This window comes from Anolis sagrei, chromosome 2, assembly GCF_037176765.1.
Source record: "Anolis sagrei isolate rAnoSag1 chromosome 2, rAnoSag1.mat, whole genome shotgun sequence".
Lineage (NCBI taxonomy): Eukaryota > Metazoa > Chordata > Lepidosauria > Squamata > Dactyloidae > Anolis > Anolis sagrei.
This window is the reverse complement of record NC_090022.1, coordinates 57590287-57608844: the sequence shown is the minus strand read 5'-3', so window position 1 is coordinate 57608844 and position 18558 is coordinate 57590287. Positions and strand designations below refer to the sequence as shown.

The following is an 18558-nucleotide window of genomic DNA, read 5'->3' as shown; positions in this document are numbered from 1 at the left end:
TGTTTTCAATAATAAAGAACTTTGTTGAACCTTTAAGCAATCTAAAGACTCTGTTGTAAGGAAATCCAAAGGCCTTTAATCTGAGGCAGCCCCGGCGTCTCCTTTGGGCACACAGAATTTATGTCCTGTCTAAAGTCTTATGCACAGGCCCACCATGCAACAGCACAGTCTGCCTTCCACATTCACTAAGGTTAGGGATGCAAGATTCCCAGGAAAGTGGTAAAAATGCAAATTATGCGACCACCTCCCAAGGAATTTCTTGGCCTACACTCAAACTGGAGGATCAGTGGATTCCTAAAGAATCCACAAATAATCATATCCACAAAAGTCAAACTCATAAATGTGAAGGGCCAACTGTATTGTATAATTTTGACAACATTTATTTTGGTCAAAGTAATTGAGTAACATGTCTGAAATAGATTTTTGTAGAATTTCTTACTTTGATTTATTTATTTTTTCCCAATCTGGTTGATCTTAATTTTTATCTGCCTGTCATCATTGCATTTTGAAAATGATTTGCTGTATGACCCCAAATGAAAACATTTATCTAATATTTGTTTTCTTGCCTAGTCATAAACAGTTTTCTGAAAGAAGTTTCATGCATACTGTCTGAACAGTTCAGAATGGGAACTACAACAAAAGGTGGGAGGTGGTACAGCACTTAAGTGTTTGTGAACCAGCGGCTTCTATGTCATCAAGTTAGTTGGAAAAATGTAAAGAAAAATATTTCTCCCTTGCTTTCACCTGTGCATCTATGTTATTGTTATTTTTATTATGTTTATTTTTATTGTGTTACTTTTATCTTTATAGAAAAACATAATTATAGCTATGCTAAACAGTTTAAATAACTTTCATTTTAATTAATATATTCTCACTAATCTATTACATTGAACTTACATTATTACTGATTTTTTTCCAGTCACCCATGGATGTATTGTGTCCACAATTAAACTATTTCTCCCAGATGGTATGGAAGCTAGGCTACGGTCAGAGTAAGTGTAGCATTAAAACTTATTTTAATGTCCAACAAGTTTTAAATGTTATATATTTTCTGTGTATCATATCAGAACTTGAATAAGGCAGTAGCATGGCTGTCTCCAAGTGTATAGTCCATTTGGATATACATATAGCATTACAAATGCTAATTTGTAATACAAAATGCTATATACTGTTGAGGCTATTGGATGACATTATTTTATAGCAAATTGATTATTCTTTTCCTGAAATATTTATTTAATTAAATATTAGAATACATTAAATATAATCAGTTGCAATTATTGTAATCACTTAAGAAGGAGATTGTTTCAGAAATTGAAACTTGCTGCAGTTGAAGCAGTTAATAAATGGCAGAAGGTCTCTATTTAAACAATGATGTTTTTGTTCTGCAGTGTAATCCATGCTCCATTACCAAGCCCTGTTGATAAGGTAAGTCTTAGAACATTTATTTCCTTCTGTCAAATGGAAGTCAAAACAGAAATAAGGCAGGTAGTTCAAATATCATACTAATAGGACCTCACAACCTTTGAGGATGTCTGCCATAGATGCAGGTGAAACGTCAGGAGAGGATGCTTCTAGAACATGGCCATATAGCCCAAAAAACCCACAACAACCCATTATACTAGTTGATTCATGGGTATATTTCCTTATAATCCACGTGCTTCTGCCATCCCTTTTGAAATTGTAGAAGTCCTGATGCGCATACTCTAGTATGAAAGAAAGGATACAGCAAACCAAATAAATAAAATGTTTACACAAGAAATGTGGTCAGTGTTGTTGCATCTATGATTTGATATTAGATACTTGACAGTATCTCTTTTCATATACCAGCTTGCCTTAAGATCTGCAACTGAGCTCCTACTTCGAGTGCAACAATCCCCATGATAAAAGGGCTTTTCTTGTGGCAGCTTTAGAAACCCCTTTTAATGAGATATAATAGGTTTTTGAATTATGATCCTTTGAGTTCCGTATTAAGAACCATTTGCCATGTTCTATCTTTGGGTATTGAATGTCTTGGCTAGTTTGAGCAAGTTAAATGGTTTGATGAGATGGATTTCGAGTTGGATCTGATGGACTTGGGGTAAAAAATTTGTGTAAGGGATTGATGTTTCCAACAATAAATATGATTTTAATATGCCTGTTTTTGAAAAAGCTCTTGGTTTTGTGATTTATGATAACTGTAACTCTGTTGTAAATACTTTTTTTGGTAAGTTGCTCAATAGTAGTAACTCAGTTCTAGATTCATGTTAAAAAAAAACAGTACTTAGAATCTTTCTAGTCTGAGATACAATCAATTTTGGTCACTCCAATGGATGACCTTCATCAGGAAGGAGACAAGATAAAATACAACACTGTTAATTCTCCTTGATCTTTCAGTGGCTTTTAATACCATCAGTTGCAGTACCCTACTGGACCAGTTTTAAAGGCAGTATTTGTTTGTATCTGTTGAAATTATGTTGCACAAATTCCTTCTGTAAGGTTTTTGATAATCTTCCAGGCATGGTCAATGCATAAAGTATTGCATTAATCCATCTAGGAGTTTACTTCAGCATGGATTGCTATGATTAGATTTGTTTGCATCCCTGGTGAATTTTGTAAAACTGATGGAATATAGCTTTGTGCCTTTGAAGCCATTTGGATTTCTGATCACAAAGTTATGTATAGGAGCATTCTCTGTTCTTTCAGTGAGAAGGCAAGCCCTCCCAAATGATCTGAATGCCTTTTCTCCAGAACTTAGACCCATTTCTCAAACAGAGACTCTGTATTGTCAAGATTCAGCTTTGATTTGTAGGACTTAGCATGTTGTTGAATCTGGTAATGACTACTGTTAATTTTGATGTCAAAGAGAAATAGTGGGGCATAATTAGAGAACTGGCAGAACTTCATTCCAGATCCTCAGATGACACTGCTTTGCATCTTCATATAAATATTAATGAAAAGAGGTAGAGTAGAATCCTGTGGGATATTATAACATATATGCCACCAAGTGGAAATCCTATAGCAGAAATTGTCTTGTGGGTAGAAGCAAAATAATTTTATCCTCCAGATAAAGCCAGGTTTGCAACATACAGTGCCACTGAGAAGTCAAAGAGAACCAACCTTGTGAAGTCCCTGGATTTCTCTTTTGTATGTAGAAGTTGTACACTAGGAGAGCAAAGGCAAATTCAGAACCAAACACAAATTTAAACCCAAAATGAAATGGATGCAGATGACGAATTGCCATCAATTTATCAAACATTCTACCATCAAGATCAGTTTTTTTTTTTGCTGAGACAATGCCATCTTCTAAGTTTATAGAGGCTTTCTTAAAGAGTGTTCATCACAACATATCACTCCATAGGATGGTATCTCATCCTTCCACTTCATGGACTACCAGTAGTGATCACACGGTCATATTCTTCAGGTCATATTGCATCATTTTTCCTCATTAATAAGACATTAATCACTTCTAGAACTTCCCAAATCATTCCTACGGGCTAAATATACCATTAGGCAAGATGGGCAGAGATAGACAGCACAAAATTGTCAGCCAAATCCTTCAGGCACTTTGTCTGATCTTCAGACCATGTCAACTGAAACAGATATCAAACAAGACCAAATGGTGTTTTGGACTCCTCTGTAGTATTCCTTTGTGGTGTCATTAAAGGTCAAATTAGCTGTAAGCATTTTATGGGGAATTTGTAACAGTAGTCCTCAAGGTTTCTTGGCACAGTTGAGCAACCCTGCTTCTGGAGGTTGATCAACTGTGCCAAGATGACACAATTCATATTTAAAATAAATATACCTCACATATAAAGAAAACAGATTGGATATATTGGATGGCAGATGACCTATTGTTTTCCTCTCCCTTTATTGACAAATTACTCTAAAATACATTTTGATTGTTTCAGATTGCTCAATTGAACTAAGGTAGTGTTCCATAAATTGCTATTTCTCTCACACACAAATGTATTCAAGCAAATCACTGATACAACATTTTTAAAATAAAGTTAAAAGTTACTAAATTAAGCATGAACTACCTCTGGCATGGGTAATAAAAATTGTGGCCAGGATTCAATTGTGTTGAGAGAAGCAGCTCTGCCTGCTGATCTAGAAGGAATTGTGACTCTACAGATAACCTATAAATGAAGACTAATTAATTTAAAAGTTGGCTTTTAACCTGCAGGTATTTTCATGTATATTTTTGCAATTGGCTGTGTAAGTGTGTTTCTTGCACATTAAACATTCCAACACAATGACTAATACTGTATAAAAGTACCCTATGAAAGTACATTTTTTTTACTAGGTTGATTTCTTCCATATATGGAAGAAGACTGAAATGTAGAAAGACCATAATATTATATATGTATTTGAGTCAGTAACTGTTTTCCAGTGGCCTCCTTTAATATTATTAAAATTAAACATGTCTGAGCAGATGTGTTTTAAAAAGGCATAAAAAAAACAAAAGGCCATTGTCATTTTAAATAGTTTACAAGTTTGGGATAGTCAGCGAAATACATGATGGCTCATTTTGATCATAGTCCAAAATAAGGGTACACAAATCTGTATACATTTTCCCCTTAAAAGTATATTTATGTTGATATATTTATCAAGTCTTTGTAAAAAAAACAAAACACCATAGAGTTCTAGTCTCATTTGTACATGTATTAATTATATTACAAAACAGTGTGAACAAGTAGTAATAACATACCTTTAGTTTGATAGGTTCTGGGGAATTATTTAGATGGATTAAGAGAAATGGTATCTACAACATAAATACCAAGAAAAATCTTGCTAATGCTGTTCATTTTATGAGTTTAAAGTAATACGACCACTAAAGAAACCTTTGAAAATCTGATACAAAATGGATAAACATAGTTGCTTTCCATTTCCTCAGGTTGCTGCTAACACTCCCAGTATGTACTCTCAGGAACTGTTTCAGCTTTCTCAGTATCTACAGGTAATCTGTGCTTCATTCATTATGTGTAAATTTGACTTGTTTGTCTTTTTATAACAAATCAAAAGTTTTGATTTGGATGATGTAAAAAAAAAAAAAAAGGTCGAAGGTGGGTAAACTCATTGTATATTGAGAAGCTTTCCTCAACATGTGCAGTTGAACATGTTGAGAAATTTGAGAAAGCCACCCTCCCTCTGCCCAGCCAAGCAAACCTTGAAAGGAGAAACAGGTAATAGTGAAGCATCTGTGGCACTTTCCTCCCAGATTCTAGTTGTGATTAGCAAACCTTAGAACAGTGGTTCTCAACCATCCTAATGCTGTGACCCCTTAATACAGTTCCTTATGTTGTGGTGACCCCCAAACATAACATTTTCGTTGCTACTTCATAACTGTCATTTTGCTATTGTTTTGAATCGAAATGTAAATACGATTCTTGACATGAATACTCAGATGGCCAAATGTGAACACTGGTGGAGGTTGGGGGAAATAGACCTTGACATTTGGGAGTTGTAGCTGCTGGGATTTATAGTTTACCTACGATCAAAGAGCATTCTGAAGCCCACCAACAATAGAATGGGCCAAACTTCCCACACAGAACCCCCATGATCAACCGAAAATACTGTTTTCTGATAGTCTTTGGCGACCCCCTCTGACACCCCCTCATGACCCCCCAGGGGTCCCGACCCCCAGGTTGAGAAACACTGCCTTAGAACATTCTGTTTGAAAATTAATTTAATATTTTGAATATTCGAAATTGGGACAAAAGTTCATTTTTTTCAGTGCAACAAACGGAAGTAGTTTAGTTATGCTGTAATGAATGTACCCATTTAAAATGCTGCCTTTGAGTACAACCCATGGGATTTATAGAATATTGCATTGTTGGAGTTTTTACCATTGGCTTCAGGGGACTCAGTCTGTCCTTGCCATCGTCAAAAGAGTTCCATTTCTCATTTTAATGTTGTATTCCTTCAAATTAGATTGTTTTTCTATTAGTTAACTGCAAAGTTCACTATGGAACTTGGACTATGGAACACACATAAAAGCTGTCAGATTGGGAAAGGCTGGCCTAAGGAATGGGGTTTCAGTTTAAAACCTGTTCAGATTTTGTCTTCTACTCCTCCCACCCTCACCAGCATGTAGAATATTTACTTGTTACTCCAATAACTTGTTGATTAATAGTTAATGAAGGGTGATGGTCAAGCTGAGAAATATGCAGTACTTAATGTGTTACTAACTGTGGCTTCCAGTATTCTACACTGTTGTCTATGTTGGCTGGAGTTGTTGGTAGTTGTAATCCAAGCATATTTGCAGGGCCCGTGTTAAACTAAGTAAGGAATGATGTGTTAATTTTAGGTAGAGGACTAGGATTCACTGCAAGTGTAGAAATGTGTGGCTGCTGCAAAGATCAACAATGAATTAAGAATGGACAATTCTTCATCAGAAATGTTGGATGTGTCTTTGGGCACATCTGAATCGCTGCATCTTTTCTGTCTCCCCAACATCTTATCAAAAAATGTGATCTGCAAATATCAGTGGTAGAACATATGTTTTGATCATTTGTGAATTAGCTATATGATACCTTCTGATTCCAAGTTGGAAAACTTTTAAAGTGTGTAATGCACTGAAGAAAGAGGTGGATGAAAAGCAAAACGGGGAGAGAATAATCCAGCAGGGTTTGGTGAGACTGGGCTCTTAGTTGGAGCCAAAAGATAAATCTGCTAAAACATTTACTCTTTCCAATGGGATTCAGTTTGATTTACTTTTGAGTAGAGTAGAGATGGGGAAGGCATGGAATTTAGTAAAGGAATGGAAACTTTCATTGTGTGATATCTTGAACAAATGGGTTAGTGGAAAACAGAACACAGAGAAGAGATAAGAAAAAACTAAGAAAGAGTATTTTTCAATTGTTTAAACTTTTCTTTGCTTTCCAGCTCTTCAACTAGGACGCTAAGATCATCTGGAGAGGCCCTGCTCTCGATCCTGCCTGCGTTACAAATACGTTTGGCGGGGACGAGAGACAGGGCCTTCTCAGTGGTGGCCCCTCGGCTTTGGAACGCCTTTCCCAAAGACATTAGATTGGCCCCTTCTTTGGTAGCATTTCGTAGGAAGGTTAAGACCTGGTTGTTCGAGCAGGCATTCGAAAAGGCAGTGTAACAAATATCAGAACATGGAACGACTGCACGACAAGATTGGATCTTGATTTTAACTAAGAGACGCTATGAGTTATGTTGTACTGACTTTGTATGATTGTATATTGATGCCACGGTTTTTAATTGCTTTATGATGTTTAAGCATTGGATTTTTGCTATTGTAAACTGCTTTGAGTCTCCTGAGGGCTGAGAAAAGTGGTGTATAAATGGAGTAAATAAATAAATAAATAAATAAATAAATAAATAGATAAATAAACGGATTTTGTGGCCTGTTAACAAAACTGCATGATGCTTTCTGTGATTCCAATTCTATTTTTTTAGACCTGATTTTATTTAGTCTGCCAGTGAAAGAGTCAGGCATTCTAATGAATGAATTAACTCACTAAGACAATAGGATTAAGAGTTTTAGTCTATACCACTATAGCTACTACCAGTGTGATATAATGGTTTGAGTTGGACTAGAGGTGTATCTACTCTGCAAAATGGTGCAGCTTGACATTACTTTAACTGCCATGGTTCAAGGCTAAGGAACCATGGGAGTTGTAGTCTTGCGAAAGAGTGCTGGCACTTCTTCAAACTATAACTCACAGGATTCCATAGCATTGAGTTGTGGTAGTTAAAGTGGTATCAAAACGCATTAGTTCTACACTCTTAAGACTTTGGGAGACCAGGGTTTGATTCCCCACTCAGCCATTGAAACCTACCGGTTGGCCACTGGCAAGTCTTCCTTAGCTGTAGAGGAACACAAAGACAAACTCCTGCTGAACAAATGTTGCCAAGAAAATCCTGTAATAGGCTCTCTATAGAACCTAGTCAAATGTGATTTGAAGGCACACAATACACAATAACAAGTCCTGTGAGATCTTGCCTATGGAACTTTCTGACATATTTTTTCAGAGGAACAAATGCATTTCAGATCCCCTGTGGACATGTGGTGTCTTACTTTCATTAACTGATCTATCTCTTCCTGCACTTTGAACAAGAGCGGAAAATTCAGCATTATTATTCCTAACCTGGAGGCTGTATATTTTGTAAGCCTCTGACTTTAGTATTACTTTGTGCAAAAATGTTAGCAAGTGGCATTTCTTGGAAGTTGTATTTTAAACTTGTGTAAGGATAAGATAAAACAGTTGCTTACTGCCATGCCCATTTATAGGTGAAAGAAGGAATATGCCATCTAGTGGTTACTGCTGAGAAAACTTTGCATGTTTTGTTGGGAAATTGATAGGGGTTTTCCCCAATTTCCCAGAAAGCTTATTTTAATTCTGAGTTCACTTGTTTCCTACTTATTAGAGTTAAGTTATTTCAGCTGTTACCTTAAAAAACTGTTGTTATTTTTTTTCTTGGCATATCTTGGTGCTTCTCCAGATAATCAGACTTGACCCAGAGGAGTCGTATACTTACTACAGCTAAAGCTTTCTTTGTAGTAATTCCTATTGCTAACAGACACCCTATTGTGGACTGAGAAATTGCTCAAATTGGGCACAGATTGGACTGCACATGATGCTATCTGCTTGGTGTTCCTAGCTTCACACTAGTATGATAAATGTAAGAATCTAGCCAAAAATACCAAAGGTTGAGACATAAATGGAAATGTTTGTCTATTTATTTGTTACATCCCCTAAACTGCCAGGGATGTTGACATGTACAGGAAAAAATTAAAATAATTTAAGACTCCTACAGGTACAGTTTTGAATTAATTGATTTTGTTTGTTTGTTGAAGGAGGCCTTACACAGGGAACAAATGTTGGAACAGAAGCTGGCCACCTTACAGCGATTGCTTGCTGTCACTCAAGAGGCATCCGATACTAGTTGGCAGGTATTATGTGAGCTCTTACTTTTGAACTTTTTTTAAAGTCTAACATTTAATTTCAAAAAGTTTTAAGAACTACAGACAATCCCTGTGTTACAAACATCCAACTTACAAATGACTCATAGTTAAGAATGGAAGTGAGAAAACAGGAAGTGAGAGGGAATCTACCCCTAGGAAGGGAAATTCACTCCTGGGAGAGTTATTATCATGCAGGAAAGGTGTCTCCGCTTAAGCTTGATAACCAACCCTTGTTTCCATGACAAGCCAAATGTTTCAAAACCCAATTCTCACAGGGACAGAAAGTGAGGCGAAATCTTCTGAACAGGGGCACAGACAACAAAACAATCATCATAGGGGTGTTAAACCTTCTCTATGCGATCCAAAACACACACACACACACACGTTCTCCCTCTCTCAAATTTGTTACACAATAATATCTTGCATATGTCACATGACAACTATTTCCTTATGAAATTTTTATTGTATGTCTTTGCTTTGCTAGTTGTTGCTAATTTTAAAATGACTTTTGATTTTTTAAAACAGGCATTGATAGATGAAGATAGACTACTCTCAAGGTTAGAGGTTATGGGAAACCAGTTACAAGCATGTTCAAAAGTAAGTGTCTTGCTTTATTGTGATATATGGTATTGCTTCCCTGTAAAATCTAATATAAATTGAACCTTCCTTATCCAGAAATTCAAATTCTGAAAGACACCCAAATCAAAACTTTTTGCCACAAGCCAACTCTTTCTGCCTTCACTGTCAAGGTAGAAGTGGGCAATTGATGAGCTGGAGAGAGACCCAAGGTTGAAAAAAAATGCACAGATCTATGAAATGATGAGAGACATGGGTTCTCACAGTTTCACAGATCATCAGTCTCTTGCTAGCTTCCTATCTCATACCCAATACAAGTAGCAAACAAACAAGTTGCAAGGCTGAAGAGAGACCAAGGATGTGTGAAAAGATAGGAGGCACGGATAAAAAAATATTGCCTCCAGGCTATGCTTATGAGGTGAAAATAAAACAAATGGATTTTGTGTTTAGACTTGGGTCCCATCTTCAAGATACTTTATTATGCACGTATGTACTTGCCAATGCAGGTATTTCAAAATAAAATTTAAAAAATCTTAAAATCTAAAACACCTCAGGTCCAAAGCATTTATGATAAAAGCTATTTAATCTGTGGTGTGAACATATTATTTGTACAGTTGATTAGTTACCTATCACATAAAAGGAAAGCTTGCTAGATCTGTTCACACCATTATTATTATTCTTTATTTATATAATAGCACCATTGATGTATGTGGTGTTTTACAGGCTAATTAAGACATTACACAAAAGGGGATGGTAGTGTGGGATTAAGTCCAGTAGATGCTGCCTCTTCCCTTCCTTCAAGGCCACAGTAGTTGTAGTTGGGATGGAGGGAGGGCTTTCATTTGTGTCTGGGCCTAGGCATGCTGGAGCGGTACTTGCCTCTCTTTCAATTCCTTCAAGGCCGGAACAGTAGGATGGCTTTTCATCTGCTTTGGGGTGTAGACATTGATGGAGTTGAGCCTGCTTTATCTTTCCTTCAGATGTTAGGGCTGTGGCAGTTTGAGTTGAATGGAAGGCCTTTTTTCTGCTTCTGGGTCCACCCGTGATTCCAGCATCCTTCTGCTCATAGTGGCAAATCCAGTGTTGCAGGCCCCTTAGCAAGTAACAAAGGCATTGCCCATTGTTAGCTTCTTTCCAGTTCTGCATTGGTATTCAGTAGTATGTTGTCTGAATATGGAGGTTCTAGTCACGATGCTTAATGTATTTTGAGCGACTTAGCCTCCATAATCCAGCATCATTTCTAAGCATGATCTGGTTAATACCTTTTAAAAATGTCAGCATGGGATTTGTTCTTTCTGTTTGTAGTATATAGTAGAAAGGAAATCTTAACTAGCCCATATTGCTGAGGTTATCCAATTTAAATTTTAAATCTTTAAATAATAATTTTAAATTACCATTTTTTCCATTTAGTAACATGTCAGATTTTATTTGCAGTCCATCAGCTAGATATCCAATAAGGGAATGCAAAAACGTGGAAATGGGATGAAATGCTGCAATCAGGGAGATAAATTCTGAAGACTAAATTGTGAAAAATGACAATCTATAGGTGAAATTATGTTTAACATTTAAGCCCTGAGAGGAAAATGGTTTGCCAGAGATCATAACTAAGAGGATTTTACAAAAACAGCCAGTTCCTGACAGTGTTCAAGCATTCTAAGGAATCTCATGATAAACTTGTAATAGAATTACATATTTTCCAAACAAAAATGAGTAATTTTTAAAAAAGTAATTGAAACCTGCAAGTTTTAAATCCTGGCCAACCTGTTTTCTTTGCTTACAGACTCAAACAGAAGATAGTTTACGAAAGGAACTTATAGCATTGCAAGAAGATAAACATAACTACGAGACAACTGCCAAAGAGTCCCTGAGGCGGGTCCTTCAGGAAAAAATTGAAGTGGTCAGAAAACTTTCTGAAGTGGAGGTATTTGCTAATTGTATTTTGCCTACATTCTTGGAATACAAAAATTATTTGTCTACATACCATGTAAATAAAACATTGGTTAGTTTGAGGGTGGGAATTGTTTTATTGTTTTCATTTAGTGGTTTATCTACGGCTATGAGTATATTTGTTCCTACTATGATTGTATCAAGATATTGCAAGGTAGACTCCAGCAATACATGAAGCGAGAGTTGCCAGATGTGCAAGCTGGGTTTAAAAAAGGCAGAGGAACGAGAGACCAAATTGCCAATATCTGCTGGATAATGGAGGAAGGCAGGGAGTTTCAGAAAAAAAGTTATTTCTGTTTTATTGACTATTCTAAAGCATTTGCTTGTGTGGATCACAATAAATTTGGCAAGTTCTTGGTGATATGGGGATAACAAGTCACCTTGTCTGTCCCCTGATGAATAGGTATAATGACCAAGTATTTATTATTTATTTATTTATTTATTTCTTGCATTTATTGACCGCCCCTCTCAGCCCGAGGGCGACTCGGGGCGGTGAACAGCAACAGAAAGGAACAGTGTACAATAAATCAGGACAATACAAACCAGACAATACAACATAACATATACTTATACTAAAAATCCGCTTCGTCAAGTCCTGGGGTCATAGCCAAAATTCATCGTCCTAGTTCATTCCAGTGTCGTTTCAAGATACACTCAGTTGAAGGCCTGCTCGAAGAGCCATGTTTTCAGGCCCCTACGAAAGGCCATCAAGTAGCAACAATAAGAACAGATCATGGAACAACAGACTGGTTCAAGATTGGGAAAGGAGTACAGCAGGGCTGTATACTCTCACCCTACCTATTCAACTTGTATGCAGGACACATCATGCAATGTGTGGGACTTGATGAATCCAAGGCTGGAGTTAAAATTGCTGGAAGAAACATTAACCGTCTTAGCTATGCAGATGATACCACTTTGATGGCTGAAAGCAAGCAGGAGCTGAGATAAAAGAAGAAAATGCAAAAGCTGAGTTGCAGTTATACATCGAAAAAAGATTATGGCAACCAGACTGATTATTAATTGGCAAATAGAGGGAGAAAATGTGGTGGCAGTGACAGACTTTGTATTTCTAGGCACGAAGATTACTGTAGATGCAGACTGCAGCCAGGAAATCAGAAGACATTTACTAATTGGGTGGAGAGCAATGACCAATCTCGATAAATTACTGAAGAGTAGAGACATCACATTGACAACGAAGATCCGCATAGCTAAAGCAATGGTATTCCCCGTAGTAACCTATGGATGTGAGAACTGGACTGTAAAGAAGGCTGAGCAAGGAAGAAAGAGGCTTTTGAACTGTGGTGTAGAAGGAAAATTCTGAGAGTGCCTTGGAGATCAAATCAGTCCATACTTCAGGAAATAAAGCCTGGCTGCTCACTGGAGGGAAGGATATTAGAGACAAAGATGAAGTACTTTGGCCACATAATGAGAAGACAGGAAAGCTTGGAGAAGATAATGATGCTGGGGAAAATGGAAGGAAAAGGAAGAAGGGCAGACCAAGGATGAGATGGATGGATATTATCCTTGAAGTGGCTGGCTTGACCTTGAAGGAGCTGGGGGTGGCAACAGCCCACGGAGCTTTGGCGTGGGCTGGTCCATGAGGTCACAAAGAGTTGGAAGCGACTGAACAAATAAACATCATCAATGATTGTATCTAGGGAAAATGGGAGTGAGTCTTGAACTCTCATGGTCTGTATATCTTTCTTCTAGTCACTGTGGGAAATAATAAAGCCAAATCATGTTTGTATAGTCCTCATCTAAGCAGACTATTTAAAAAATATTTCATCAAATGGTTTAATTTTGCTTATTTTCTGATCTTAGTAATAATTCCAGTGTTTTAGAGGGTGTCAAAATGCCCCATGTCCACAAGAGTGTTTTTGAATCCAGTACTCTGTAGTTCCAAACACTTGATCTTAAATGGATGAAGTTTTCTGTAAGGTTTGCTACAACATCATTCAAATGTTATTTTTAGAGATGAGAATGCTTTGATTGTTCATTACATTTACCTTGGGAACTGTTTAGAGCTCTCTAGTGTTTTTTTAAGTTATTTGAAATGTTAAAAATAGACCTAGAATGTTTTCTAGTTGTAAAGTGAAAATTTTCTTCTTACAGCGAAGTTTAAGCAACACCGAAGATGAATGTACACACTTGAAAGAAATGAATGAACGGACTCAGGAAGAACTGCAGGAATTGGCTAACAAATACAATGGAGCTGTAAATGAAATTAAAGATTTAACTGACAAACTAAAGGTACTGATGGCTACATACACATGTTTGTTTCTATTTGTTGAAGCAGAGGTTGCTTTCGAAGTTAGTTATAACTTCATTGCTATCTGTTCATTTTTTATAGAGAATCTTGGTAATTATACTTTCACTGTTACATTTCATCGTAATCTTTATGAACTTCTCTTTCCCCCACAAACTGAATTAGTAGTGATTGTTAAAACAAAAAGAGTATTCAAAAGGCTGTATGGTATGATGACAAGTGCCATTGGGCCTTTTTGGGACAGTTAATGCCTTAAACTTTAAAACAAAACAATTATTTTCAGATTTAGGCCAAAATTGACAGATTGATTTTAGAACTTCTATACCTTTTAATTTTATTACTTTCTGTTAAGCGTGCCTAAGTTATTAGTGAGTAATCATTTTAATATCAATTCCTGCTTCCACATATGAGAATCAGGAGCTGATGCTATTAGAGCACATTATCACTCAACTTCTAGTCATGTTCAAAAAAAAAGTAGCAAGATGTTCTAAGCTTGTAAATAGGAAATGTTTAATTTTTAAAAAGGTCTTTGCTGAATACATATTATTACTGTTTTTTATTTTATTGTGTACATAATATATCCTTTCTCATGGTAGCCAAGACATTGGTGTTATAGAATGATAGGTACTGGACTTGTGGAAAAACATTATCTCTAATAAAGTGTAGTATGTAAGCCAATAAATCACTAAAAAGGTTGCTGGCAGTTCTTCTGTGGTGTTCACAACCCTAAGTAGTGGAGCCTTGAGGATTGTGGGCCAGTCTGGTGAAGGAGTTCAAGAACATCTAACAAATTCTAATAAAAGAGGTTGGGAGCATAACATTTTTTTGCCGAGTGACAACAGTGCCTGTCCTCTTCCAATGTTTCCCAAGCGATACAACTGCTAATGTTGGCCTAGCTTAGAGAGCTTTGTGTGTTGTGGTTATTAAAAGATTTTTGGCACATAGCCATTCAGGTTAAGGGCCATTATATATTACCTTGTGTTGTGTTTTGGACATGTACAGTATTCTGAAGGGTGAGAGTTCTATGCAACCATTTATATTCATTTTCTGAAGAAGCTGTTTAAACAATTATTTATCTAACATTTCACAAAGCAATTTATGCTTTTTTATTTGTTCATTTGAGAATGATATGTTTAAAAAATAATAAGAATCATATTATTTTCTCAGTGGTTGCCAGATCATGTGGAGTGCCATAATTTATTCACCTATTGTTTATTTTATTGTATGCCTTTATCTAATATCCAGAAATTCATTTTCTTTTAAAAAGGCATATGAAATGAAGGTATTGTTAAAATTAGAACAAAAGAAAGCAAAAATCCATAAGTTCAACAAAACATTTGTTAGGATTAACTAAAACTCTACAAAACCTGAGTATTTTATAGTTTTAGTTTTTTAGTTGTCAGTCATACAAATACTTATAATAGTTTTCCTTTCATTATTACAATTTTCTAGGAGGAGTTTTACAGCTTTCACTAGCTATCATAGAACTGAGGGAACAAAGAGCAGAAGGAAACTTCACTGCATATTACATACAAACATATATGTAATATTTTGTTTCTGGGAAAGTACTAGAACATATATTTTTCAAATCTGATACTTTTTCTGGTCTGCATAATTTAGTTTATTTCTATTTTAGGAAGGTCTGCGTTGACGATTTTATCTATTCACAACTTTAAAATATTTTTTAAAATCCAAAATACAAACTTTGATTTTGCAAGAAGTTTGCAAATACTGATAGTGGACATCTTTTTATTATGTTATTGTGACATAATGAGACTTGAATATCCATGGATTTTGGTGTCCACCCCTGTGGATACCAAGGATCCATTGCATTTGTTTGGTATGATAATTAATACGATATCCCAAAAGTATTGTTTGGGGATGCTAGTGTACAGAATATAATTTTGTAAGGTTGACTGGGTCTGATTTGTTATTTTCTGAATAGAAACCTGCCATGTCCATTTCTTTCACAAGCACTTCATAACAAATATGATGAGTAAAATAATTCTGTTTGTAGATGTACTCATTTACACTTAGAGTCGTGTAAATGAGTACATCTTTTCGTAGGACTTCGTTGTGAGGCAGCAAGAACTATAACCTAAACTATACTAATAATTATAATTCCTTATTTTGTCTTTGCCCTGCAAACCACTGGAATGTTCCCCTCATGTATTTGAAATTAATTAAGGCATTTGGCTAAAAGAAGCTCCATATACTTGATTTAGACAGTTCCACTATACAGTTTTGAAGTGAGAGGCCCTTATGAAATATGCACATCTTTGGCCGATATCCCACTTTTTGATGTAAGATGACAGTGGGCAGATAAAAACTAGCACTTCATTGTTCACGTGAAAGCCTACAGTGGTCTTTTCGATGAATAAAATGTATTTTTTGCATAACAAAACAGGTATTCTAGTTTGCTGTTGACGAAACAAGATACATTTCCATTTTCTTTCTTAAAATGATTTGATCTATGGGTTGTTTTCTCTGGGTTATATACAGACTGCTGAAGGAAGACAAGAGGAAATCCAGCAAAAGGGGCAGGTTGAGAAGAAGGAATTGCAGCAGAAAATAGAAGAGATGGAAGAGAGAGAGCAGGAACTTCAAGCAAAAATTGAGGCTTTACAAGCAGATAATGACTTCACCAATGAACGGTTAACTGCTTTGCAAGGTCAGTTCAGTAGTCCAAACATATTTCTGTCACACCTTTTTCCTTTAAAATGTGAAATATATATATTTTTTGGAATTCTGTTTACAGTCCGGTTAGAACATCTTCAAGAAAAAGCTCTTAAAGAACACAACAGCTTAGGTAGGTCTAACGTTACAATACTTTGCTTAATGCTGGATTTTTATTATTAACTTTTATCTCTTTCTTAGAATTCCAAATCCATTAAATGATTATAGGCAACAAGGATGTCTAATAATACTCTTTCCTTTCATTGTAGCTTAATTTCTATACAATTGATAAACCAGTTAATAAATGCTTATAAAAATGCCAGTAGAGGGCACTGCTTTAGAGTATTTTATATAAAGAGCTTATTGGACATTTTTTTTAAAGTCAACAATATTACTGTTTTCCAGGTGAAATTTTATGTCATTAACTCTTTGTTTGGACTTCTACCTTGGCTTCATCATATCTGTTTTCTTGTGCACCCCCCCCCCCCCAATAAATGGGATGATAAAAGCATGCTAGAACTTGGCCAAACATTACAAAATTTGGCTCAGATTCGCAGCAGCAGAGGAAGGTGTAATTGCCTCCCTTCTTTTCCTTTTGCATTGGGTAGGCAAATAGCTCCAGAGTTCACTGTGGCACAATGATAGAACATAAAATAATGCTGATGAATGCAAAAAAAAAAAAAAAAAAAAATCTGGAGTGAGTCTCTTGCTTATCCAAATAGGCCTAGGAAACACTTCCTAACTTGGTACTCCAGGTAAGAGTCACTGGTAGGCAGGCAGTGATTGCAGCATTGGGGTAGATAGACAAGCTTGGTACAAAGCGATTTTAGTGTTCCCAATTTTGAAGCGTGGGAGCACACAGTCTACTGGTTCTTCTGAGCCACTCAGTTTAGTCCTCAGAATGGTCCCAGTGTGACTGTTACTTCAAGGAGAATTTTTAGGAAGGTCGCTTTCTGCAAAGGAGTCCATCATTTTTCCCTTTTATGCCTTTTAGAATTATGCTATTTTCTGTAGATTTTATAAGAAATAAAGGCCAGCAGCATCAAGTTTTTACAAGAACCATAATACATTTTGCATTTCTAGTATTGAAATTATTCTTTGAAAATATTCCAAATGCCACCCTAAGGTTTGCCATCTCTAAATGGAGGTAGCAAAAGACAGTTAGCTTTTTAATTTAGTTTTAATCAGTACAGGAAGTTGACACCTGTATATGTAAGCTTACTTTACATATTCAGAATTAATACCATTTGTTAATTCTAGGCATACAAGTTGATGACTTCATTCCTAAAATTAATGGAAGCGCAGAAAAAGGTAGAGTATCCTGAATTACAACAGTTTTTTCTTCTCATGTTATTTTTAGTTATGAGCATATTCGGTTATTTGCTCATTTTTATTCTAAAACAGAAAAGGAGTAAGGTACTATAGAATAAATGATAGGTGTTATAAATATGTAGAATTCTAGTGAACTGGGTCTACACATTCCGACACCGGTCTAATTTGAAATCTTCCTCTAACAACAAAAAAAGTCTTAATAAAAGGCTATCATGCTTACATGACTATAATATGACAGATTGTAGGGAAGTAACTGTGGCATAAAAGACAGATAAAGCCTGCATGACAAATTAGGACAATAATCCCAGTAACACTTACATTTTTAATCTGATGCCAGCTGGTGTCCCTTTTAAATTCATGTAAAAAGCCTACTATAAAAAATATCAAACCACCAACAACATTTTGTTTGGGGGGACACTATCTCCAAAAATGAATAAGGATGAGTAAAGAAGTTAATTTCTGGCTGACTTCATTGAGGCTTCTTCCAACTAGCTTTGAGCCCTATACACCTTTCCTTTGTTTGCCTATTAGCACTAATATAAATGTTCGTTTTGATTTTGAGGATAAACGTTTTCTGTTACCATTAGCCCAGATAAAACAGCAGCTTCTTTTAAAAAAATATTAATCTTTGGTCTCCTAACTTCGTTGCAACTCTTCCTGGAATCCAGAGAAAACTGTTGGACAACTGGGACTTTTTTTACTATTACACTACCACACCTAATAAACGAGACACAAATTTAAGATGGAAAAAAAGTCTTTTTATCATCAGCTGTAGTAAAGATGTGGTTGGAGTGCAGACCAGATAGGATTAAAAAACAGAAGTGAGTTCTCAGGGGTTGGGCCACAA

General features: G+C 36.0%; 1 protein-coding gene across 50 annotated transcripts in view; it reads left to right on the top strand.

The window, feature by feature from the left end:
• Positions 1-18558, top strand: part of SLMAP (sarcolemma associated protein) — a 117618-nt gene that overhangs the window by 57308 nt on the left and 41752 nt on the right. For 19 of the 50 annotated variants that reach the window (XM_060766139.2, XM_060766118.2, XM_060766119.2 and 16 more), the window contains exons 4-13: positions 920-992; positions 1389-1425; positions 4874-4936; positions 8807-8902; positions 9440-9511; positions 11271-11411; positions 13550-13687; positions 16206-16374; positions 16462-16512; positions 17640-17690. In XM_060766139.2, the coding sequence (XP_060622122.2) occupies positions 920-992; positions 1389-1425; positions 4874-4936; positions 8807-8902; positions 9440-9511; positions 11271-11411; positions 13550-13687; positions 16206-16374; positions 16462-16512; positions 17640-17690 (891 nt within the window). The remainder of the gene's footprint in view (positions 1-919; positions 993-1388; positions 1426-4873; positions 4937-8806; positions 8903-9439; positions 9512-11270; positions 11412-13549; positions 13688-16205; positions 16375-16461; positions 16513-17639; positions 17691-18558) is intronic. The other 31 variants (XM_060766142.2, XM_060766143.2, XM_060766135.2 and 28 more) reach the window with 3 other exon arrangements.